Raw genomic sequence first — 20,474 nt, forward strand, 5'->3', positions numbered from 1 at the left:
CGCTGTTTTTGTGGGACCTCGCTCATCCTTTCTGGCGACTTTGCTCCTTGTCCTTTTTCTTTTCCGGCGACTTTGCATTTCCAGGTAATTTTTTAACTCCTCATTTTCTTGATTCTCTTTCTCGTATTTGCCATGTCGGACCAATCTGATAGCCATAATGCTTTCGATGAGGTTTTCATGACTGAAAGCGACCCCTCCTCCCCCTCTGTTGACCAAACTCCTGAGCCTAATATTAGCCCTGTGAGGAGAACTAGGCTGTTAGCGGACATACCCCCCACAACCGAAAGGGAGAAAGAATTAAGGTCTAAGTTTCTTAACGACCCTTCCACTCCTAAGGAGCATAATTTAACTCTGAGGGAGCTTAGACATCAAATCTTAGCTAGGCGTACCCGTAGGCATCCGCCAACAGATGCCGTGCCTGGTCTTGACGTCCCTCCTCTCAGGGAGCATGCTTGGTTAGACAGCTTGGCAGATGCTGGTGTCAGGGTATCGTCCGATTTTTACGACCGTTTGCAGGAGTGTGCAACTCCTAACCCCCCCTATTATTGATTTAGGTGACGATAGTGATTCACCTACTGCTATGGACCAAGAGGATAACACTGAGGTCGTTTACCAGCGTCGGACTGGGTTGGCGGCTTCAAAGGCCCCAATGGTTGAAGAGGATTCTCGGTCTGGCCGAGAGGAGGATGATGAGGTTGGGCCGGGAAAAGGTGCTCTCTGGCTTCCCGAGGACGCTTGCAATGGTCCTCTTACAGTAGTGATAGATGAATTATGGCGCCGGGATGCTTTAGAGTTGCACTATCCGAGGGTGGCCCGGGATTTATATCACATGCCGGCTCCTTATAAGTTGATCGTACCGTCAGAAGGGTCCACTATAACTGAGTGTCCTCCCGGTCACATAGCCGTCTACACTCATCATTTTGAGTTTGGTATTCGCTTTCCTCTGGATTCTTTTTTGGTGAAGATTCTAAATGCATTCAATGTTTGCCTGGCCCAACTGACTTCTCTGGCCATTCGCAACCTTATTGCGTACATCTGGGTGGTACGCTTTCTTGACTTTCCCCCAGACCGTCAACCTATTCTGCCACCTTCATTGGTTGAAGAAGAACGGGTCCTCCCGTTTGGCTGGATGGTGGTCTCTTATGACGGCTGACAAGAAGATGACGGTTCAGCCAAAGATGACCAGTTTGAAGGGCTGGCAGGACGCTTTCTTTTGGGTGCTGGTGCCAGACGACTATCCCCTACGCCGTCATTTTTCAGAACCTGCTCTTCATATGGAGCACCTGCCTCTGAAGCCGCTAACTGATGAGGAGTTAGCGGCCTATGATTACTTTGCTTCAGTCGATTACGACATCACTTTTGAAGATGGGAAGGTTGTTAGGTCTAAAGAGCCTTCAACCTGGCTTCCCCATACAAAGTATATCTTGGGAGATAAGCCTTTGTCGGCTCTCCTACTGTCCCCTGTTCATGAAAATGGTAAGTAGTGTTGTCAGATTGGTCCGTCTGATTGCAGTAATATACATATAAGACTCTTTGTTATTACTCCATTTTTTATTACTATTACTTTATTTTATATATATATATATATATATATATATATATATATATATATATATTTTAATCGTCTTGGCTCATTTGTTTTGTAGGTCTTGACCATCTTGATCTTGCCATTCTCCGCGTCGACAACGATTATCGACCATTAACACATCTGCCTACTCCTCCTCCTTCTGACTACCTGACAATGCATAGCTTTACTAACGGCCGTAGGGGAGGGAACCGTCATGGGCCCAAAACTATCCGACAGAGGGGTCGCGGTGAATCTACTAGCACTCGCGCCCCAGTAGTCGCGGCAGCTTCCGCTGCTAACTCCCCTACCGTCCCTCTTAGGTCCTCCGCTACCAGGACCGTCACCAGGGGCGGTACTCTGAACAGGAGGCGCTCTCGGGAACAGACTCTTGAAGACTCTGCCGCCAACAAGAGGCAGGCAGTGGAGGATCCTGACACTTCTGCTTTGAACGAGGTGCAGATAGAGGACTTGGACCCCTCCATTGCTGAGGAAATTCAAGATGAGGGCGCCACTGCTATTGGTGCCGGTACAGCTGGTGTTGGCTCTTTAGTCTCCCAGACCACTTCTTCTATTAAGGAGAAGTTAAGGGAGCTGTTTTCCACTCCTAGCTTCCTCTCTAATCTTTCTCCTGGAATCTTCTATAGATTCCGGGAATGGATCGAGAAGAAAGAGGTGTCGTTAAGTGATGCAGTGGCGGCCGCTTTCGCTCCCCAAACTGTGACTCCTAGCAAGGTCTACCAGCCTAACTAGGACGTTAGGGAGGATGAGTCCTCGTATTCTGACATCCCTGAAAACGGTGGCATCCTTGCCTACCGTATTCTTAAGGGTATGCAGCTACCCTTGGACCGTCCTTCAGGCTCTCTGAAGACTCCTGCTGCTAGGTTGGCTCACGACCAGCTAGTGGTATGATTTAACTTTTCTTCTTCTTCTCTCTCTTTCTCTTTTTTTTTTTTTTTACGTCCTTTGTTTGTTTTTTTTTTTAGGCCAACAATGCTGCTATTGAGCTGATAGAGTAGTATCTGGAGTACCAGAGGCTGACAGACACTTACAAGGCTTCCTTGGAGACTTGCCAGGGTCTTCTGAAAGAGGCGGAGAATAAAGTGGTGCCCCTGGAAGATGATGTGGTGACTCTAAGGGATAGGGCGGCATTACTGGAGGAAGCAGAGGAGAACGCCAAGGCCTTGACCAAGGCGGTGGAAGCTGCCAATTCTGAGAAGGACATGGCGGTCTTGGACGCTTCTGCTGCTGAAGCGCGTGGTGCCGCGAAGGCGGTCGCTGAGTTCAAGGGCTCTGACGACTATGTGGCGGAGCTCCACAAAAGGTATGATGGCGGCTGGGCAGCTGCCATGAGAGGTGTCTGCAAAACCGTTCCTAGTTTCGACTGGAACGTGATTGAAGACGCTCATGCTTCCGGTCAACATCTTTCGCCTTTTGATGGGGATCCGAACTTCGCGGATGAGGACGCCATTGCTGACGTGGACCCTCGCGACTCAGGAGCTCCCCCTTCTTGAAGTTTTTGGCGGCCATCTCTTAGCTCTTCCAATAGTCTTTAATTTTTTTGCATCCTAGCCTGTAATACTTTTTGAATTCATGGTATTGTAACTTGCCCTTCGTTGGCGTTCTTAGATAATTATTACATTAATTTTGCTAAGTACTTTTTATCTTGACTAAAAGCCTTTTTCATATTGGCCGCCATGATATTTTTTTGTAGTTGGCCGCCAAGCCAGTAGCTTTTATTCTATGGAAAGTACTCTTTGTTCATTTTTGATTGTGCACCTTGTTATCGTCTATATGCTTGTATGATTTGTCGTATCTCTGCTTTTACACTTCCCTTTTACTCGTGCATATAATATCCGTTATGAGACATGTACTCAGCCAGTTACATGGCTTCAATTTATGTTCTAGGTCTGTCATATGACCGTTAACGCACTTAGCCTGCTATATGGCTTCAATTTATGTGCTAGGTCTGTCAAATGACCGTTAACGCACTTAGCCTGTTATATGGCTTTAATTTTTTGTGCTAGGTCTGTCATATGACCGTTAATGCACTTAGCCTGTTATATGGCTTTAATTTTTTGTGCTAGGTCTGTCATATGACCGTTAATGCACTTAGCCTGTTATATGGCTTTAATTTTTTGTGCTAGGTCTGTCATATGACCGTTAATGCACTTAGCCTGTTATATGGCTTTAATTTTTTGTGCTACGTCTGTCATATGACCGTTAATGCACTTAACCTGTCAAGGGAACGCAAAAACCTTTAACCTTTTGATCTGGTTGCTAACAAAAATATGGTACAAAGTAAATAAGAGAATTTATCAGATTGCTAGCGTAGGTCATATTATTTATGTAATTCAATCAAAGGCTCTTGGCCCATTACAACCATTGCCTACACATAATATTTTTTGAGAACATCAGCATTCCAGCAATTCTTAAGCTCTTTCCCGTCCATTCCCTTAAGGATAAAAGAACCGGGGCCTATCTTCTGAGTAATGATATACGGGCCTTCCCAGTTTGCAGTTAGCTTCCCTTCAGCATGCGCTTTCCCGGTGGCAGCTGTTCTCCTGAGGACGAGATCATTGACATCTAGTGGCCTTTCCCGGACTCTCTTGTTGTAGGCCCTACTGATTCTGTCTTTGTAAGCAGCTGCTTTCAGTTCCGCCATGAGCCTTATTTCGGGCAGGATGTCCAGACTTTCCCTAAGAGCTTGTTCATTTACGTCCAGATTCTGATATTTCACTCGGTACGAGGGCAGACCCACCTCAACCGGCAACACTGCTTCTGCTCCAAAAGCCAGTTTAAAAGGATTTTCCCCCGTCGCCTCCTTTTCTGTTGTTCTATTCGACCAAAGAACGGCACATACCATATCTGCCCATTTTCCCTTGAATTCATCCAGCTTCTTTTTGAGGGCGTTCAGAATTTGCTTGTTCGCGGCCTCTGCTTGGCCATTGCTCTGGGGGTGACACACAGCTGAATACGCGAACTTGACCCTGAATTCTGTTAGGAAAGCTTGTATTGGACGGCAATCGAACTGAACGCCATGGTCGAAAACAATGGCCATAGGGATCCCAAACCTTGTCATTATATTCTGCCAAATGAACCTCTTAACCTGGCTAGCCGTAATTTGTGTTGTCGGCTCGGCTTCTTTCCATTTTGTGAAGTAATCTATGCCCACTACTAAGAACTTCCTTCCTCCAGTTGCCTTTGTAAACGGTCCCAGGATATCCATCCCCCACTGCGCAAAAGGGATAGGACACAATATGGGTTGTAAATCATTAGCTGGTCTGTTGATGACGGGAGCATATCTTTGGCATTTATCACACTTCTTTACGTAACTCTGGGCATTCGCCAGCATAGTGGGCCAATAAAATCCAGCCCTTAGCGCCTTCAATGCTAGAGCTTTTCCGCCAATATGATTTCCGCATATACCCTCATGTATTTCTTCAAGTATTTTCTTCGACTCCCATGCTGCTGCGCATTTTAACAAAGGCAGGCTGAATGACTTTTTGTACAGCTCATCTTGATATATGATGTACCAGTTGGCTTGTCGTCGCAATTTCTTTGCGGCGGAGGGACTATTTGGGAGTGTCCCTGTCAGTTTGTATGCTACCAATTCGCTGAATCATTCTCCCTGCTGATTTATCTTGTTAACGGTCACGATTTGCTCTGAAATGCTCTTTTCTTTCTGCATATCTATAGTGACTGTTCTTTCGACGTTAAATGAATTGGAGCTGGCAAGCTTGGAAAGAGCATCTGCTTTTGCGTTCTCTGCCCGTGGTATTGCTTGCACTTCGAAATGTTGAAGCTGAGCTATCACCTCTTTAGCTTTCTCCACATACTTCATCATGTTTGCCCCTCTAACTTCAAAGTCCCCTTTCAGCTGGCCGCTAACCAATTGCGAGTCTGTCTTTAAAAGCACCTGCTTAGCACCAACCGCCAAGCACATTCTCAGCCCAGCTATAGCTGCCTCGTATTCCGCTTCGTTATTTGATGCTGGGAAACCAAACTTGATGGCACACTGGAAATTACTCCCTTCCGGACTTGTCATGACTATCCCGGCTCCTGATCCGCTATCAACAGCGGATCCATCTACTTCCAATAGCCAGCTCTCTTTTTGCTCTACTTCCTCCTCTTCATATGAGGCCTCTACTATGAAATCTGCCAAGGCTTGAGCTTTGATGGCGGTTCTAGGTTTGTATTGTATGTCATCCTCAGATAATTCTACGGCCCATTTCAGCAAACGACCCGAGCTGTCCATTTTCTGAAGAGCCTTTTCCAGTGGTTGATTTGTGAGCACCTGAATAGGATGACAATCGAAGTATGGCCTGAGTTTCCTGGCTGCTATGATGACTGTCAAGGCCATTTTTTCCACCAGCTGATAACGGCTTTCTGGGCTGTTAAGGATGTGGCTGATGAAATATATAGGTCGTTGTCTCTTTCCTTTTCTACTAGTAGTACGGCCGCGACCGTCTTTGGCGACGCAGAGACATATAGCTGCAGTATATCTCCTATTTCAGGCCTTGTGATAGTTGGTAATTCTTTCAAATGCTCTTTTACGGCCGCGAAGGCCTTACTCTGTTCTTCCCCCCATTCAAATTTTTTATTTCCCCTCAACAAGGAAAAGAAAGGCAGGGCCTTATCTGCTGACTTAGAGATAAATCGGGTGAGTGACGCCATTCTTCCAGTTAATCTCTGGATATCCTTCACCCCTTTGGGTTCCGGGAGGTCCATGATCGCCTGAACCTTTTCTAGGTTCGCATCTATTCCTCTTTTGCTGACAAGAAAACCTAAAAATTTGCTTGCCTTTACTCCAAACACACATTTCTTGGGGTTGAGCTTCATTTGATACTTTCTTAACGTCTTGAACGTTTCAGCGAGATCCTCTAGGTGTTCGCGGTCAGATTTTCTTTTGACGATGGAGTCGTCAACATAAGCCTCTATGTTTCTGCCTCTCTGATCCGCGAACACTTTATCCACCAGCTTCTGATAAGTGGCTCCGGCATTACGAAGCCCAAAAGGCATCGCCTTGTAATTGTAAACCCCACAATCTGTTATAAATGCTGTCTTCTTTCTGTCTGCTTCGAGGAGACTGATTTGATGATATCCCGAAAATGCATCCATAAAGCTCAGTAGAGCATGACCACTAGTAGAGTCTACTAACTGGTCTATCCTGGGCAGGGGATAGCAATCTTTAGGGCAGGCCCTGCTGAGGTCTGTGAAGTCTACGCACATTCTCCACTGGTCGTTGGCTTTCTTTACCATGACAACATTAGCCAGCCATTCTGGGTAGTCACATGGCTCAATGAAACCTGCCGCCAACAATTTGTCTACCTCTTCTTTTATGGCCTTGTTCTTTTCGGCCGAGAAATTTCTCTTCTTCTGCTTGATAGGACGGACGGTACTGTCCACATTTAAACGATGGACTATCACGGAAGGGTCTATCCCTGGCATCTCATCTGCAGAGAACGTGAAGACATCTGCATTTTCCCTCAGGAGAGCCACCAAATTGATACTGATTTCTGGATCGATATCTGCTCCTACAGCTACCGTCCTGGCAGGATCTTCCGCCAGCATCTCCTGCTGAGTTTCTCCGTCAGGCTTTGGCCTTGGCGTATCCTCTGGCCTGGCCTCTAACTCCTCCATTGATACTTCCATCATCTCTTCTTTATGCTTTGCTAACTCCTTCTCTTCTTGTTCATTCATCGCGGCCCTTCTCTGAGCTCGCCTCTGCTTTCTCCCTGGTGGGTTTATTTCTTCTATTGGCATCCTCCTAGCTGGCTGCTTGAGTGTTGTCAAATAGCATGACTTTGCTGCCTCCTGGTTCCCTCTCAGCTTAGCTGTCGTCCCTTCATTGGTGACGTACAACATTGTCAGGTGATAAGTGGAGACGATACCTTGGACATCATGAATCAGAGGACGCCCTACTATGGCGTTATAGGCACCAGGGACATCAACCACCAGAAATTCAGTCATAACATCTCGGACTTCACTGCCATCTCCAATCTAGACCGGGAGACTCACCAAACCCTCCGGAGTCACAGACGCCCCAGTGAACCCTATTATAGGATATCGGACAGGCTTTAGATATTCTCGCCCTATCATCAGCTTTTCGAATATTGAGAGGTATAAGATGCTGGCGGAGCTCCCACCATGTACCAGGATTCTATGGACCAGGCAGTTCGATATTTTCAAAGTGACCACCAACGGGTCGTCATGAGGGAAAACCACATGCTCTACATCCTTCAATGTAAAAGACATTGCCGGCATGGCAGGCGGTCGCCTCCATTTCATACTTTCATTAAAATTGACCTGGTGCCTGAATTCTTTCAGACTGGCCTTAGCTCCATTCACACTACCTCCATGGACAGGTCCGCCACTGATAACATGAATTTCACTGATCCTTGATTGGACGTTCTTGTTGGTGGGCTTTACCAGATCTCATTCCTTTGTCTGAACTTTGTACTGACTGAAATAACCTCTTCTTATCAGATCCTCTAGGTTATCTTTTAAATGACGACAATCTTCTGTGAGATGACCGTGGTCCCCATGGAAATCACACCATTTGCTTTTATCACGGTTTTTGTGAAACATGGGCTTAGGAAGATGCCATTTGTCGCTATCCTCATTTTTCAGAAAAATCTGACTTCTTGAAGTAGTGAGTTGAGTGTACGCATCAAATCTATCCTTGCGTTCACTCCCTTCTCGACCGCTCCTCTCACGCTCCCTACAATCGCGGTCATATCTCTGGTTTTCCCTTTCTCGGTCATCTCCTCTTTTCACCATGTGTGATTCTTGCCTTTTATCATCTCGGCTTCGATCAGCTTCACGGCTCTTATCTTTTTTCTGCTTATCCTCCTTATCAGATTCGCGGTTGCCCACAACTTTGTCAAACTCCTCCCCTATGATATAATCATTGGCTTTGCCCAGGACGGGACCCAGAGTGGTGTAAGACTTACGGCCCAGGTAATTCCGAAATGGCGACCCCTCCTTGAGTCCAGTCATCAGAGCCAGCACCGCTACATCCTGCTGTAATCGTGGGATTGAGACGGCCTCAACATTAAAACGGCCAATATAATCCCTTAAACTCTCATTAGCCCCCTGCTTGACAGATAGCAGTTCTCCCGTAGTACGCTCGCGGCGTCTGTTACTAACAAAATGAGTGCTGAATGTGGACGACAGCTGGGAGAAGCTAGAAATGCTACCTGGTTTGAGACTCTTGAACCACGTCTGGGTTATGCCTGTCAAGGTAGATGAGAAGACCTTGCACCATATGGCGTCCACGTCAGTGTAAAGGAACATGTGGCCCTCGTAGGCTGCCTCGTGATCGTCCGGGTCTGAAGTGCCATCGTATTTTGAGGACGGCATCTTGATCCGTGTCATAGGATGATTTAGTATCTCCAGATTGAAGGGGGAAAGCTTAGGCTTGATCAAGAGGTGACCCCCGGCCGAATAGTTACTAGCACCGGCGGTACTGTACTCACGGCGAGAGTAACCCTGTGTTTCTAGGACCTCTTCCTCATAGTTAGATCGATCTATCTTCTTCTCCATCTCTCGTCCCTCTCTTCCCAAGGACTGCATCTTTCGAAGCGGGGTACCGTCCGCGTTCCTACCAGCCATAGGCGGTGGTCGCTTACGGGTGCCGCCAGAGGGTTGGGGAGGAGCATTTTGCTGAGGATTACCTGTCAGCATCTGGATGAATGATGCTACAGTTTGTAATTGTTCGGGAGAGAACTGACTTAGCTGTGCCAGATTAAATGGTACGTTGCTGTTTGGGGTTTGTTCTTCGTTTCCTGGTGTCCGGTAATGGAACTGTGGATTTCCCAACTGCCCAGCGATGACTGGCTGCGAGGAAGTCTGACCCTGCTCGGGCTCGGGCTGACAGCGAGTAGCATTGTTTGCATCTTCCATGATTGATACCTTAGAAGGGTGAGGACCCCTCCTTCTAGCGCCAAATTGTTTCGGTTGGAAACGGTTAGCGTCCTCACTGGAGTCCGCTAAGTTGTGAGAGGTCACGTCCTTACTGGGAAGCTGCACAAGACGCAAACGTAAACTACCCTCGGGGTGGTTTTGAGGAACCCCCTCCGACGCTCAAGTCAGTAATTGGCCCCACGAAGATTATAGAGAGAGAAACTAGAGAGAGATAGATAAGCTATTTATAGAAGTACTATTCCTCTGACAGGGCGTATGATCCTTTGACACGTGTAGGGCTATGCCGCATTTGACAGGTGGGAAGATTCCCTTTATTTTGTCTTGTTAGGCGTCCGCCAACACTGTCGGTCTCTAAAAGCGAACTGACCTGAACGATGCTTCTGATGGTTTTACCATATTCGCGTCCACTATCTTATTCGCGGCCTTGTTCCCTATGGCCGCTAATAGACTTAGGTTATACCCATACAGAACAATCATTGTTTTCCCCACCATGGAAAGCGTTTTGGACTTCCAACTTGCTAGCTTAGAATTAATCATCTCAATGATGTATTGATACTCATCCTTCGAAGTTCTACCATTAATGGTTGGGACGCCAAGATAAGTCCCCAAATCATCAGTAGCTTCAATTGATAACTCAATGCATATAACATCTCTAAGATGATGATTCATGTTCTTGGAGAAAAAAATCTGAGACTTGTCTAAGCTAACCTTGCTCCCTGATGCAAGACAAAAATGATCTAGACAACTTTTCATGACTTGCGCGCCTGATTCACATTGGCTTCCCCGAAGAAAATATAATTGTCTGCAAATGTTAAGTTGTAAATCGGGGATCCATTTCGACTTGCTCGAACAGGACACCAGCTAACATTACGATCATGCCGAGGCATTTTTGGGTTTACTAGGACTGACAATTTTCACATCCTGCTGGAAGATTCAACAATTTGAATAGTAAACCCAATATCACAACCGGTGAAGTACATGCCACTTATGACTTTTGAAAACTTGGGGAATTCTCGTGCTTCAAATTATGTTCCAACTTCCGAGTCTGATGTTACCTTATACAGTTGCGTAGTTGTCAGATTTGTATGTATCTTTCTATAACTATGTTGTCTATTAAAAATCAATTGATGACCTTGTACCAAACATGTAGCTAATATTGATATATTTGTGGGCTAAGAAGATTAAAGGAGATATTTGCAACACGAAGATTTTGATCATTTCATAATATTTTTGCTCATTTTTTGTTTCACTTATTTTATGGTTTTGCTCATTTAACAATTTTATGCTCATTTAGCAACGTTTTTGCTCATTTTACTTTTTTTCTCGTTGAACTTTTTTATGCTCATTTTACGTTTTTCTTTTACATTTTTGTTCATTTTACGTTTTTGATAACTTAATGTTTTCTACTCATTTTATGTTTATGCTCATTTGTTACTTTGTTTTGCTCATTTTAAGTGGTTCTCACGGTTCTCACCATAAGAGGGTTCTCATTAGAACCCAACCATATATATATAATAGTCATGATATTTACCATATATGATATTAAGAAATCTTCCATTATCCCATCGGGCAATTTTTATACATCATTCATTTCCTAAAATTTTACATAATATAGGATAACAGTACAAGAAACATTGATAATCAATCTTACCTAGATACTAGACGCATTGCTGGTACAACAAGTTTTGCTCAAAAAGTTGAATATATGGTAATACTCTTTGATTACTAAATTTTTTTTATTGATGAAAATAAAAATTAAATTTTCTAATTATTTTCTCCTTTATAATACTAGTTTAAATGTTACAATGTAATGTCAACCATACCGACTGTGTACGAGAAAACTCATACAAGAAATGATAAAACATTGTGTATTGAAGTGGCAAAAGAAACTATATGGTAAGAAATAATGCTTTGTAAACTATTGATATAGCTAAAAACTTGATATGGTGACTTGATTTTCTTGCTCTGATAACTAACCAAAAATTGTAATTTACTTGGTTGTAGTTTTCCAAAGTTGAAATTTATCTACAGTTTTGTCTCTAGCTGGAGCTTAGCAGTATTCATAAGTTGCTATTCTCTTATTTTGTTGTTCCCTGGAAATTATTTGTTGATAATAAAATCATGATGATATTATGTGTTGTAAGGTTGTGGCTAGAGTGAAAACTCATTGGTTTAATATGTGGCAAATAGGTTAAAATGGTTAATTGAATCTGAATACAAGTAGTATTACATAAGAAGTGCTGACAAAATTTCTATATAAACTAAGAATATCAAAATTATTCATGTATTAGAATCCATACTAGTAGAAAAAGGATGATTTGCGTCGCCCCATTTGCGTCGCATGAAAGGCAAAACGATGCAAAAACATAATTTGCGTCGCATGCTAATAAGAGTGCGATGCAAAACATCCTTGCATAAGCACCAGATATGAGCTATATGCGTCGTACACTGTCGATGTGCGACGCATATAGCTCATGTGCGTCGATCACTGAAGCCTATCCGACGCACATCGTTAAGCCATATCTGCGTCGCACTTTAGTAAAGTACGTTGCAAAAGGCTAATCTGCGTCGGACCCATTGACCCATCTGACACAGATCAACCCAAAACCCCCTTTGCGCCTCTTAACCACGTCTCTACCCTCAAACCCTAAAAAACTCCAGTAGGTCCTTCGCTCTCCCTCTCGCGTCTCTCTCTTACCCTCAAACTCATGAAATCTCTCACCCTCAAACTCTCTCTCTCTCTCTCCGGCAAACATCGCCTCTCTCTCTCACTCTCAAACCCTCTCTCTCTCACCCTCACCCTTAAACCCTAAAAGCAACAACAAACAACAATTGCGCATCGCTCCTGTTACTAAGAGCGAACAACGAACAACAAATAACAATTTTATGGTGTTTCGCCGTTCTCAATGAACCCTTCAATGGCGATTTTTGAAATCTAGTCAACATTAAGGTACGCTCCCTTTTTTTTCTCGTTTTTTATTTTTTTTTCAAAATCTAATCCTTCAAAATACGATTTCTTCATTACTCAATGTATTTCCTTGTTTTTTAGTTTATTTTTTCTCATTTTATTTCGTTTATTTTTTAGGGCACACTTTTAATATGATTCGATTCGTCGGTTTTGATTTTGTGATTCGTATTTCAGGATCTGATGGATTCGTCGGTTTTGATTTTGTGATGGATTCGTCGGTTTTGATTTTGATTTCGTTCTTTCATCTCACTCCCAGATCTGGTGAGTGTGAATGTTTTTTTGGCTTTTATTTGAGTTTTTATGATGTTGGTTTGCTTCGATTGTTTTTTTTTGTCTTAATTTGAGTTTTTTTACAGATTTTGTTCTATTTAATCTTGGCTTTTTTTAGTTTTTTTCAGTTCACTCCCAGATCTTGCATTGATACTTTGATGTGCTAAAGTGCCAAAAAATTAAAATGCCGAAGCTACGATTTTATTGTTGTGGAGTTGTATACAAAATGAAGGAAAATAAATGCCGAAGCTACGATTTTATTGTTGTGGAGTTGCATACAAAATGAAAGAAAATAAATGGAAGGAATATAATTGTTGTGGAGTTGTATACAATTTGATTTTCTGTAATTTTATTTTATTGATTTTCTGTAATTTATGTATTCTTTTTTATGTAATTATCTCTTTTTCTTTATTTTCTATAATTTATTATTACAAATCTACGATTGCGTATGCAACAGAGCCTCATTCCGTTCATAAAATGAATCTTTTTTCCTCTCAAAAAAACAAATAATTTTTTTTAAAAAGAATTGCAATTGGTGTCGCACGTAGCCCAAGGTGCGACGCAAATCACTCATCTGCGTCACAACCTAGGCGAAATGCGACGCACATTACCCTCTGAAGCTCTATGTTGGGCTGGGGAGAGCCATCTGCGTCGCACAATATACAACGTGCGACGCAAATAGCTAGTTAATCTGCGTCGTTTTCGCATACGACGCAGATCATCTTTAGGTCATCTGCGTCAAGACCTGTGCCGTCGGACCCAAGTCCAGCGCAAATAAGTGTCCAGGGTCCGACGCAAATCGACCTTTTTGCACTAGTGCCAGCTTGCTACACCATTCTAACTTTTATTGATAATTAAATAGTGAATAATAATATTATGTGTGTCTCACCTTTATGTAATGCTAAAGCCATTGGTAAACACGACCGTGATCGTAGCAAAGGAGTAAGTCATCTATTACATCATTATATGGATCATTTAGGTGAAGAAGCAAAATTACAAAAAGAAGCTAATGATAGGTCAAGGTCAAGAGTGAAGCTGATGAGGCAAAGAGTGAGGCAAACGAGGCTAAAAAAGAGGCAAGAGAGGCTCATGTGAAGAACAAAATATTAAATGGAAAGATCAAATACCTAAAAGAGGAAATGGAAGTCGTGTAAAGGTACATAGCAATTTTTTTTGAAATCATGGGTTATGATATGTGTACATTTGATGATGACGTAATCTATCTTTTGTACTCATTATATGATAATTATATTTTTAAATTAAATAAACATTTCATTTATTATTAATCGTACATTCTAATTCTAAAATGGTAGGTTATTGATGATGATGATGAGGATGGGGATGAAGAGTGAGGTAATTAAAATGCAAACAAACGAAGTGTAATACGACTTTGGCTGACTCTAAGGTGTTAATGTTATTGATGTTCTTTTATCTATTATACTGTTGTTTTACTTATTTGTGCTACTGATGGTGAAGACTAGTTTTGACTTATTTGACTTTGGTAGTTATTGTGAGAGTTGGGCTAGCAGGTTGTTGCACGACAAATGATGTTTTATATGATTGATATTGTACTACAATTTTTGAGATTTTACTACAGTGTATTTGCTTCTGTTTAGTAATATTTCTTGTAATTAATAAATCTTCGATTTCCATGAAATTTTTTGGTTTACTTTTGCAATTTTATCAAGGTTACTTCTTATAGGTGATAGTCCTTGGAATCGAACAAAATAATATGCTAGATTGGTTTTATTGCATCTTAATACTTTTCATGACAGGTCTCAAATTGCATTTGAATATCATTTATTTGGAAAATAAGACGCCTCTAATTATATTTCAATTTAAAATTATATGGTTGTCCCAAAATATATTAATTTTTAGAAATAAATTTATATATTTCCTCTTATTATATCTTTGAGGCAAAATCATATGATTGGCCCTAGATATATGTAGTTTTTATATTGCCTCTAATAATATTGCGGGGAAAAATTATATGATGCCCCTCTATATATATATATATATATATATATAATATATATATATATTATATATATTATATATATATATATATTATATATATATATATATATATATATATATATATATATATATATATATTTTAGAAGCAATATTTCATATTGCCTTTAATTATATTTTGAAGCAAGAATACATTGATGCCTCTAATAATATTTTGAGGCAATAATATATGGTTGCCTCTAAACGTATAGTCTTTTATAGCAACAAGTTATATTGCCTCAAAAAGAGACTTTTAGAGCCAATTATTAATTAGTGATAAACTATTCGAGGCAACCCCTAATTTGCTTCAAAAAGCAATTAGGGGCTACATCTTTGATTTAGGCAAATCTACCTTGGCCTTATAGGCGATTTTTCTTATAGTATAGAATTTTTAGACCCCGTGGGTCTAGGACGGGTTTGGGTCTAAATAATAATTTACGGGTCTGCGTCTTTGTCTGTTTGGACCTGCCCATCCCTACTAAACTCTATCTTTGATTTATTGACCAATTATGAAGTCATGACGGGAACATGTATGTTGGATAAGTTCTTAAATTGTCCCTATGATTTCCCAAAATCCAATTAGATTTATGAGTCTTTCTTTATAAGACTTGTTGGCGACTACTTTTTGAAAACCAGTTTTAAAAATAAAACCTTTGTAATAAAGAATTAAAATCCGCACTCATCCCGCATAGGCAATGAAAATACGGTTACAAGTGTATTCTTAGGACACATTGTAACAAAAGAGGGGGTGCATGTAGATCCACTAAAAGTGAAGATATTCAATCATGTTTGGCTCCAACCAATGCATGAAGTAAGAAGCTTTCATGGACTAGCCTCCTTCTATAGCCGATTCATTCAAAATTTCTATACTGTCATGGCTCCAATAACGGGATTAGTAAAGAAAGGTGATTTTGAATGGGGTGAATTGGCACAAAAGGCTTTTGAGAAGGTCAAGTTTCTTCACTGTACTTCGATACTTGTGCTTTCAGATTTTGACAAGGTGTTTGAGGTGGAGTGTAATGCAAGTCGGATAGGGATAAGTATTGTTTTCATCCAAGAGAGAAAGCTCGTGAGTTACTTTACTAATAAGTTGAATGGGGCTAAGCTAAACTATTCCACCTATGACCGTGAGTTATATGCCATAGTTAGGTCGCGTGATTATTTGTCTCACTACCTCAGCCCAAAGCCATTTGTTCTTCATTCCGATCATGAGGCTCTACAATTCCTTCATGGGTACCAAAATACTCAACAAAAAGGCATGCTAAATATGTGAAGTTTCTCAAATCATTTACTTCTACCTACAAGTACAAATATGGCAAGAGTAATGTTGTGGTTGATGCTTTGTCTCATCAAAACTACTTACTTTCCATGGTGGATAATAAGACTCTAGGTTTTGAACTATAGAAGGAGTGTTACAAATATGATCACGACTTTTCTAGTAAGATGGAGAGTCTTACAAAAGTATTTGTTCAACAAGATGGTTACCTCTTGAAGGGTTTCAAGTTGTGTGTTCCTGAGGGTAGAGTAAGGAGTTGTTGGTGAGAGAATTGCACAGTGGGGTTTGGCAGGTCATTTTAGTATCCAAAAAACTCTTGATATCACGTATATTGGCTTGTAATGATTAAATATGTTAGTCTTATTATGAAGAGATGTCCTACATGTCAAGACCTAATGATACTTCACTAAGGGTACACTCTATTACCGGTTCCGGATGCTCCATGGGAAAGTATTAGCATGGATTTTATTGTGGGGTTACCAAGTATGTAAAGGGGAAGGGATATCATCATGGTAGTTTTTGATAAATTCTCTAGAATGACTTACTTTGTAGCTTGTAATAAAAACCGATGGTGGCATTAAAGTGGCCGACCTGTATTTCAAGGAAGTTCTCAAACTTTTCATCTTCCTTATGTCAAAGACTATCGATGCACAAGTCTTTTAGAGTTACAATATCAGAAATGCTTCTCTAATTCTGATGAGATGCCTTCTTCATCCGGTCAATCCAATTTTTATAAAGCAATACAAGGAACAACATCCTAAATATCATACATTCTCCAGTTTTAGTTTTCTTATGCATGCTTCACACAATTATTCCTATATGTTTCTTGTTCGCCAGCAACGGTTATTTAAACCGATCACACATGCTCTCAGATTCCCAAGTGTTCCATTTCTTCATTTGGTCCACTTTATAAGCCCAAAGGAGGTTACATACTAAAACCAATTGGTGATAGCAAGAATAACCCCTCTATATTATAAAGTGTAATAATTTCTCCTCTTTCTCCAATGTGGGACACTTACAAGTAGACTTTTAAATTTTAATGGGTTTCAACAGCAAGGCCAACTCTTAGAGGAGAATCATTATCAGATATGATATCTTTTCATTCTACCTCCTCTCTTGTAAAGATTTTCAGAATTCAACGATGCAGTATACTTAAAAGAAAGATTGGCTATTCGAAAATTGAAAACATAAGTTCCCTAGTCCAAAAGGTAATCGTACTAAGAACTTCGGAAGATGTGCTAATTTGCAGTATATTATTAAGCAACCATTTTGCTAAGAGTTTTCAAAAAATTGTGTCCAAGATACGAGAAGCAAGCTGCCATTGTTTGGTCAGAAAAGAAGTAAAAGTATTTGTTTAAAGAGGACCTCACTCTTCAACAGCACCCATAAGCTGAGAGGAATTGAAAACGTTTTCCATGTATTTCCTGCAAAGTATTCATGAACCAAAGCATAGGCAAATAGTAAACAACAGTCTTCAGTAAATAAAAATGACATTTTGGTACCTAGAAAGTGCAACAATTAATAATATAAGTAATACCAAAATTTTCACTAGCTGTAAGGTTGATTGGTATACACAACCTGCAAGATTCTTATCATAAGGGGAGCAAAAGAGTCTAGCACCCGACACTATAGTTGAGTGTCTAAAGCTCAGTAACACAAACCAGATGAGAGATACTCAATGAAAACATAACTAAAAAACTCACACCCTATTATGAAAGAAGTGGCTTAATCATCTCTGTTGCTCTCCAATGATAATCTGACAACTCAGTCGAGCATTGGTTGAACAGCTATCACAAAAACATTATTAGTTTATCAAGAAGCAATCAAGCCACCAGAGACTCTTGCAATTCAGTTTCATGCTGAGGAACACCTTCGAAATGGTAAGACACTCCAGCTTGTTTCAACTGGAAGGCCAGTACGTCTAGAAGTTCAAATATTTGTGAACCTACTGGATGACATCTTTCTTCAACACCAAATATGTGATTCTTTCCATCGACTTGAATGAGGCTTTGACCAGGAGATTTCTTCACTTTGTTGCATTTCATTAGTGCTCTAACTTTAGATACACCATCCCATCTTCCTGCTGAGGCATAGATATTTGCCATTTCCACGTATGAAACAGCAGCTTCAGGCTCCAATTTGTACAGATGGTAAGCTGCATACTCGCCAATGTCCACATTCTTGTAGATTTTACAAGCACCCAGCAATGCACCCCATATGGCAGCGTCAGGGTCGAAAGGCATACTTTTAATGAACTCTAGTGCTTCTTTAAACTTTCCCTTACGTCCTAGAAGATCAACTATGCAGGAGTAATGCTCCAACCCAGGATTTAATTTATAGACTCTGGTCATCAGATCAAAACACTCCATTCCTTCATCTAAGAAACCTGCATGAATACATGCTTGTAGAACAGCAAGAAATGTTATATGGTTTGGTTCCACACCTTGCTCAATCATCTTGAGGAAAAGCTCCAAAGCCTCTGTAAATTCACCATTCATTGCAAGCCCAGAAATCATTGTCGTCCAAGAGACTATAGTTTTGGAAGGCATAGAATGAAATAGTTTTTTAGCCTCATCTAAACTACCACATTTAGCATACATGTCAATCATCGCATTGCACACTACAATACTATCCCTGAGCCCCTTCGAGATGCCATAGTTATTAAGCCATCTGCCAAGTTCAAGGGAACCTGTCCGGCCGCAGCCTGCTATTAGAGAAAGAAGGGTGACAACATCAGGTGTCTCACCCGCCGCTTGCATATCAAAGAACAAGGAATATGCCTTGTCCAAACTTCCATTAGCAGCATAACCACCAATCATCGCAGTCCATGTTATACATGTTTTATAAGTCATGTTATGAAATAAGTGTCGTGCTGAATCAATATCTCCACATTTTGAGTACATTGTTATCAATGTGTTCCCCAGAGTAACATCATAATCACAACCCAACTGAATCACATGGGAATGAACTAACTTGCCATATCCTAAAGCCTCCGGTAGCACACATGATGATAAAACGCTAAGAAATGTGCTTATATCAGGTTTACGTCCATCATTACATAACATACACCGGTATAAGTTAAACGTTTCATTATGATTCCGGATTAAAGCATGTCCTGCAATCAGAGAATTCCAAGACACATTGGTCCTCGATTCAAAACATATTGTATCAAACATACACTTTGCTGAAACCAAGTCCCCACATTTACTATACCCAGAAATCAAAGTATTAGCTAGAGAAACATTATTTATCATTCCAAAACGAATTCCGAAGGCATGACTACCTCTCACCAGATTAAGATCCTTCAATTCAATAACAGATTGTGTCAATCCTATTATTGTGATCAAGTCCGGAATGAACCCATGCAGTCTCATTTCCTGGAAAAGTACGAAAAACCCATCCACAGAACCCAAATGAGCAAAACCCAAAAGCATTGCATTCCACATAGTCACATCTCTTTCAGGCATGTTATCGAACACTTGGTGTGCAAGATTCAGTTTGTTACATTTTACATACATATCAATAACAGCTGTACCAACAAAGATATCTGACCAAAAGGGTGATTTGAATATATGGGCGTGAATAATTTGGGATTGTTTGAGATCTGAAATCTTGGCACAAGCTTTTGCAACAAAGGGAAGGGTCAATTTGTCTGGAATCAACCCAGCTTGTTTCATCAGACGATAGAGTGTAAGGGCTTTGTGGGGGTAGCCATTGTTGACAGCTTCTCTTATTTGGGTGTTCCAGTTTCCAACGGTTGGATACTTTGAAAATTGGTTGAGCAATGGGGTCAAAGAAGGTCTTACCATTTGTCATTGTTTTTGACATGGAAATGGAATATCAAGAATTGCATCTCTCCTTTGGCTTATTTACAAAAAGCTCAGACACCGTTATTGGAATCTTGACCCGTGAAACTGACCGAAACCAACATGTGTCTTTCAACTTTGACGTAGTTTGACCGAAACCAACATTACTTTTACTTTGAGTCTATGGGTACAAAAAACTTTGACGCTGCCATATGGGGTACAAAGTAAAACAGGGACAAAATTATTAGAGTTTGACGACGTCGATATGTCGGTGCTGGGTTGCCGGTATACCCTCACAAATAACTAGGATGCTTGATCTCGGGAGGTTGCTGATGAAACCCACTCCAATGCCTAAGTAAGATAGGGTTCCACAAAGTAATGTGTAGATAAAGTACGTAGAGTCAGAATTGAATGTACCTTAGGAACAGTGCAAGTGGGCTATTTATAACTATTGAAAAGTAGGTCGGTTTCCCCAAATGGATTCTTCTTCGTACACGTGTACGTCACAGTCTCTGTCCATACGCGTTACTACTGTACAGATAAAAGAATGTGTGCTGACGACACCTTATGTCATAATTGTAATACTTGAAGGGGCTTGTGTAGTGGCTGACAAACATAACTTTGCCGGTTACAACCATTATGACCGCA

The 20,474-nt window shown here is 41.1% G+C and overlaps 1 protein-coding gene across 1 annotated transcript; it reads right to left on the reverse strand.

Moving 5' to 3' along the window:
• Positions 1-17,538: 17,538 nt before the first annotated feature.
• On the reverse strand, positions 17,539-20,221 carry LOC104907783 (pentatricopeptide repeat-containing protein At4g19191, mitochondrial). The gene has a single exon (XM_010696773.3). The coding sequence runs from the start codon at positions 19,827-19,829 to the stop codon at positions 17,844-17,846; it is 1,986 nt and encodes a 661-aa protein (XP_010695075.1). The 5' UTR covers positions 19,830-20,221; the 3' UTR covers positions 17,539-17,843.
• Between the last annotated feature and the right edge of the window lie 253 nt (positions 20,222-20,474).

Source organism: Beta vulgaris, chromosome 4 (genome assembly GCF_026745355.1).
Source record: "Beta vulgaris subsp. vulgaris cultivar EL10 chromosome 4, EL10.2, whole genome shotgun sequence".
NCBI classification, from domain to species: Eukaryota; Viridiplantae; Streptophyta; class Magnoliopsida; order Caryophyllales; family Amaranthaceae; genus Beta; species Beta vulgaris.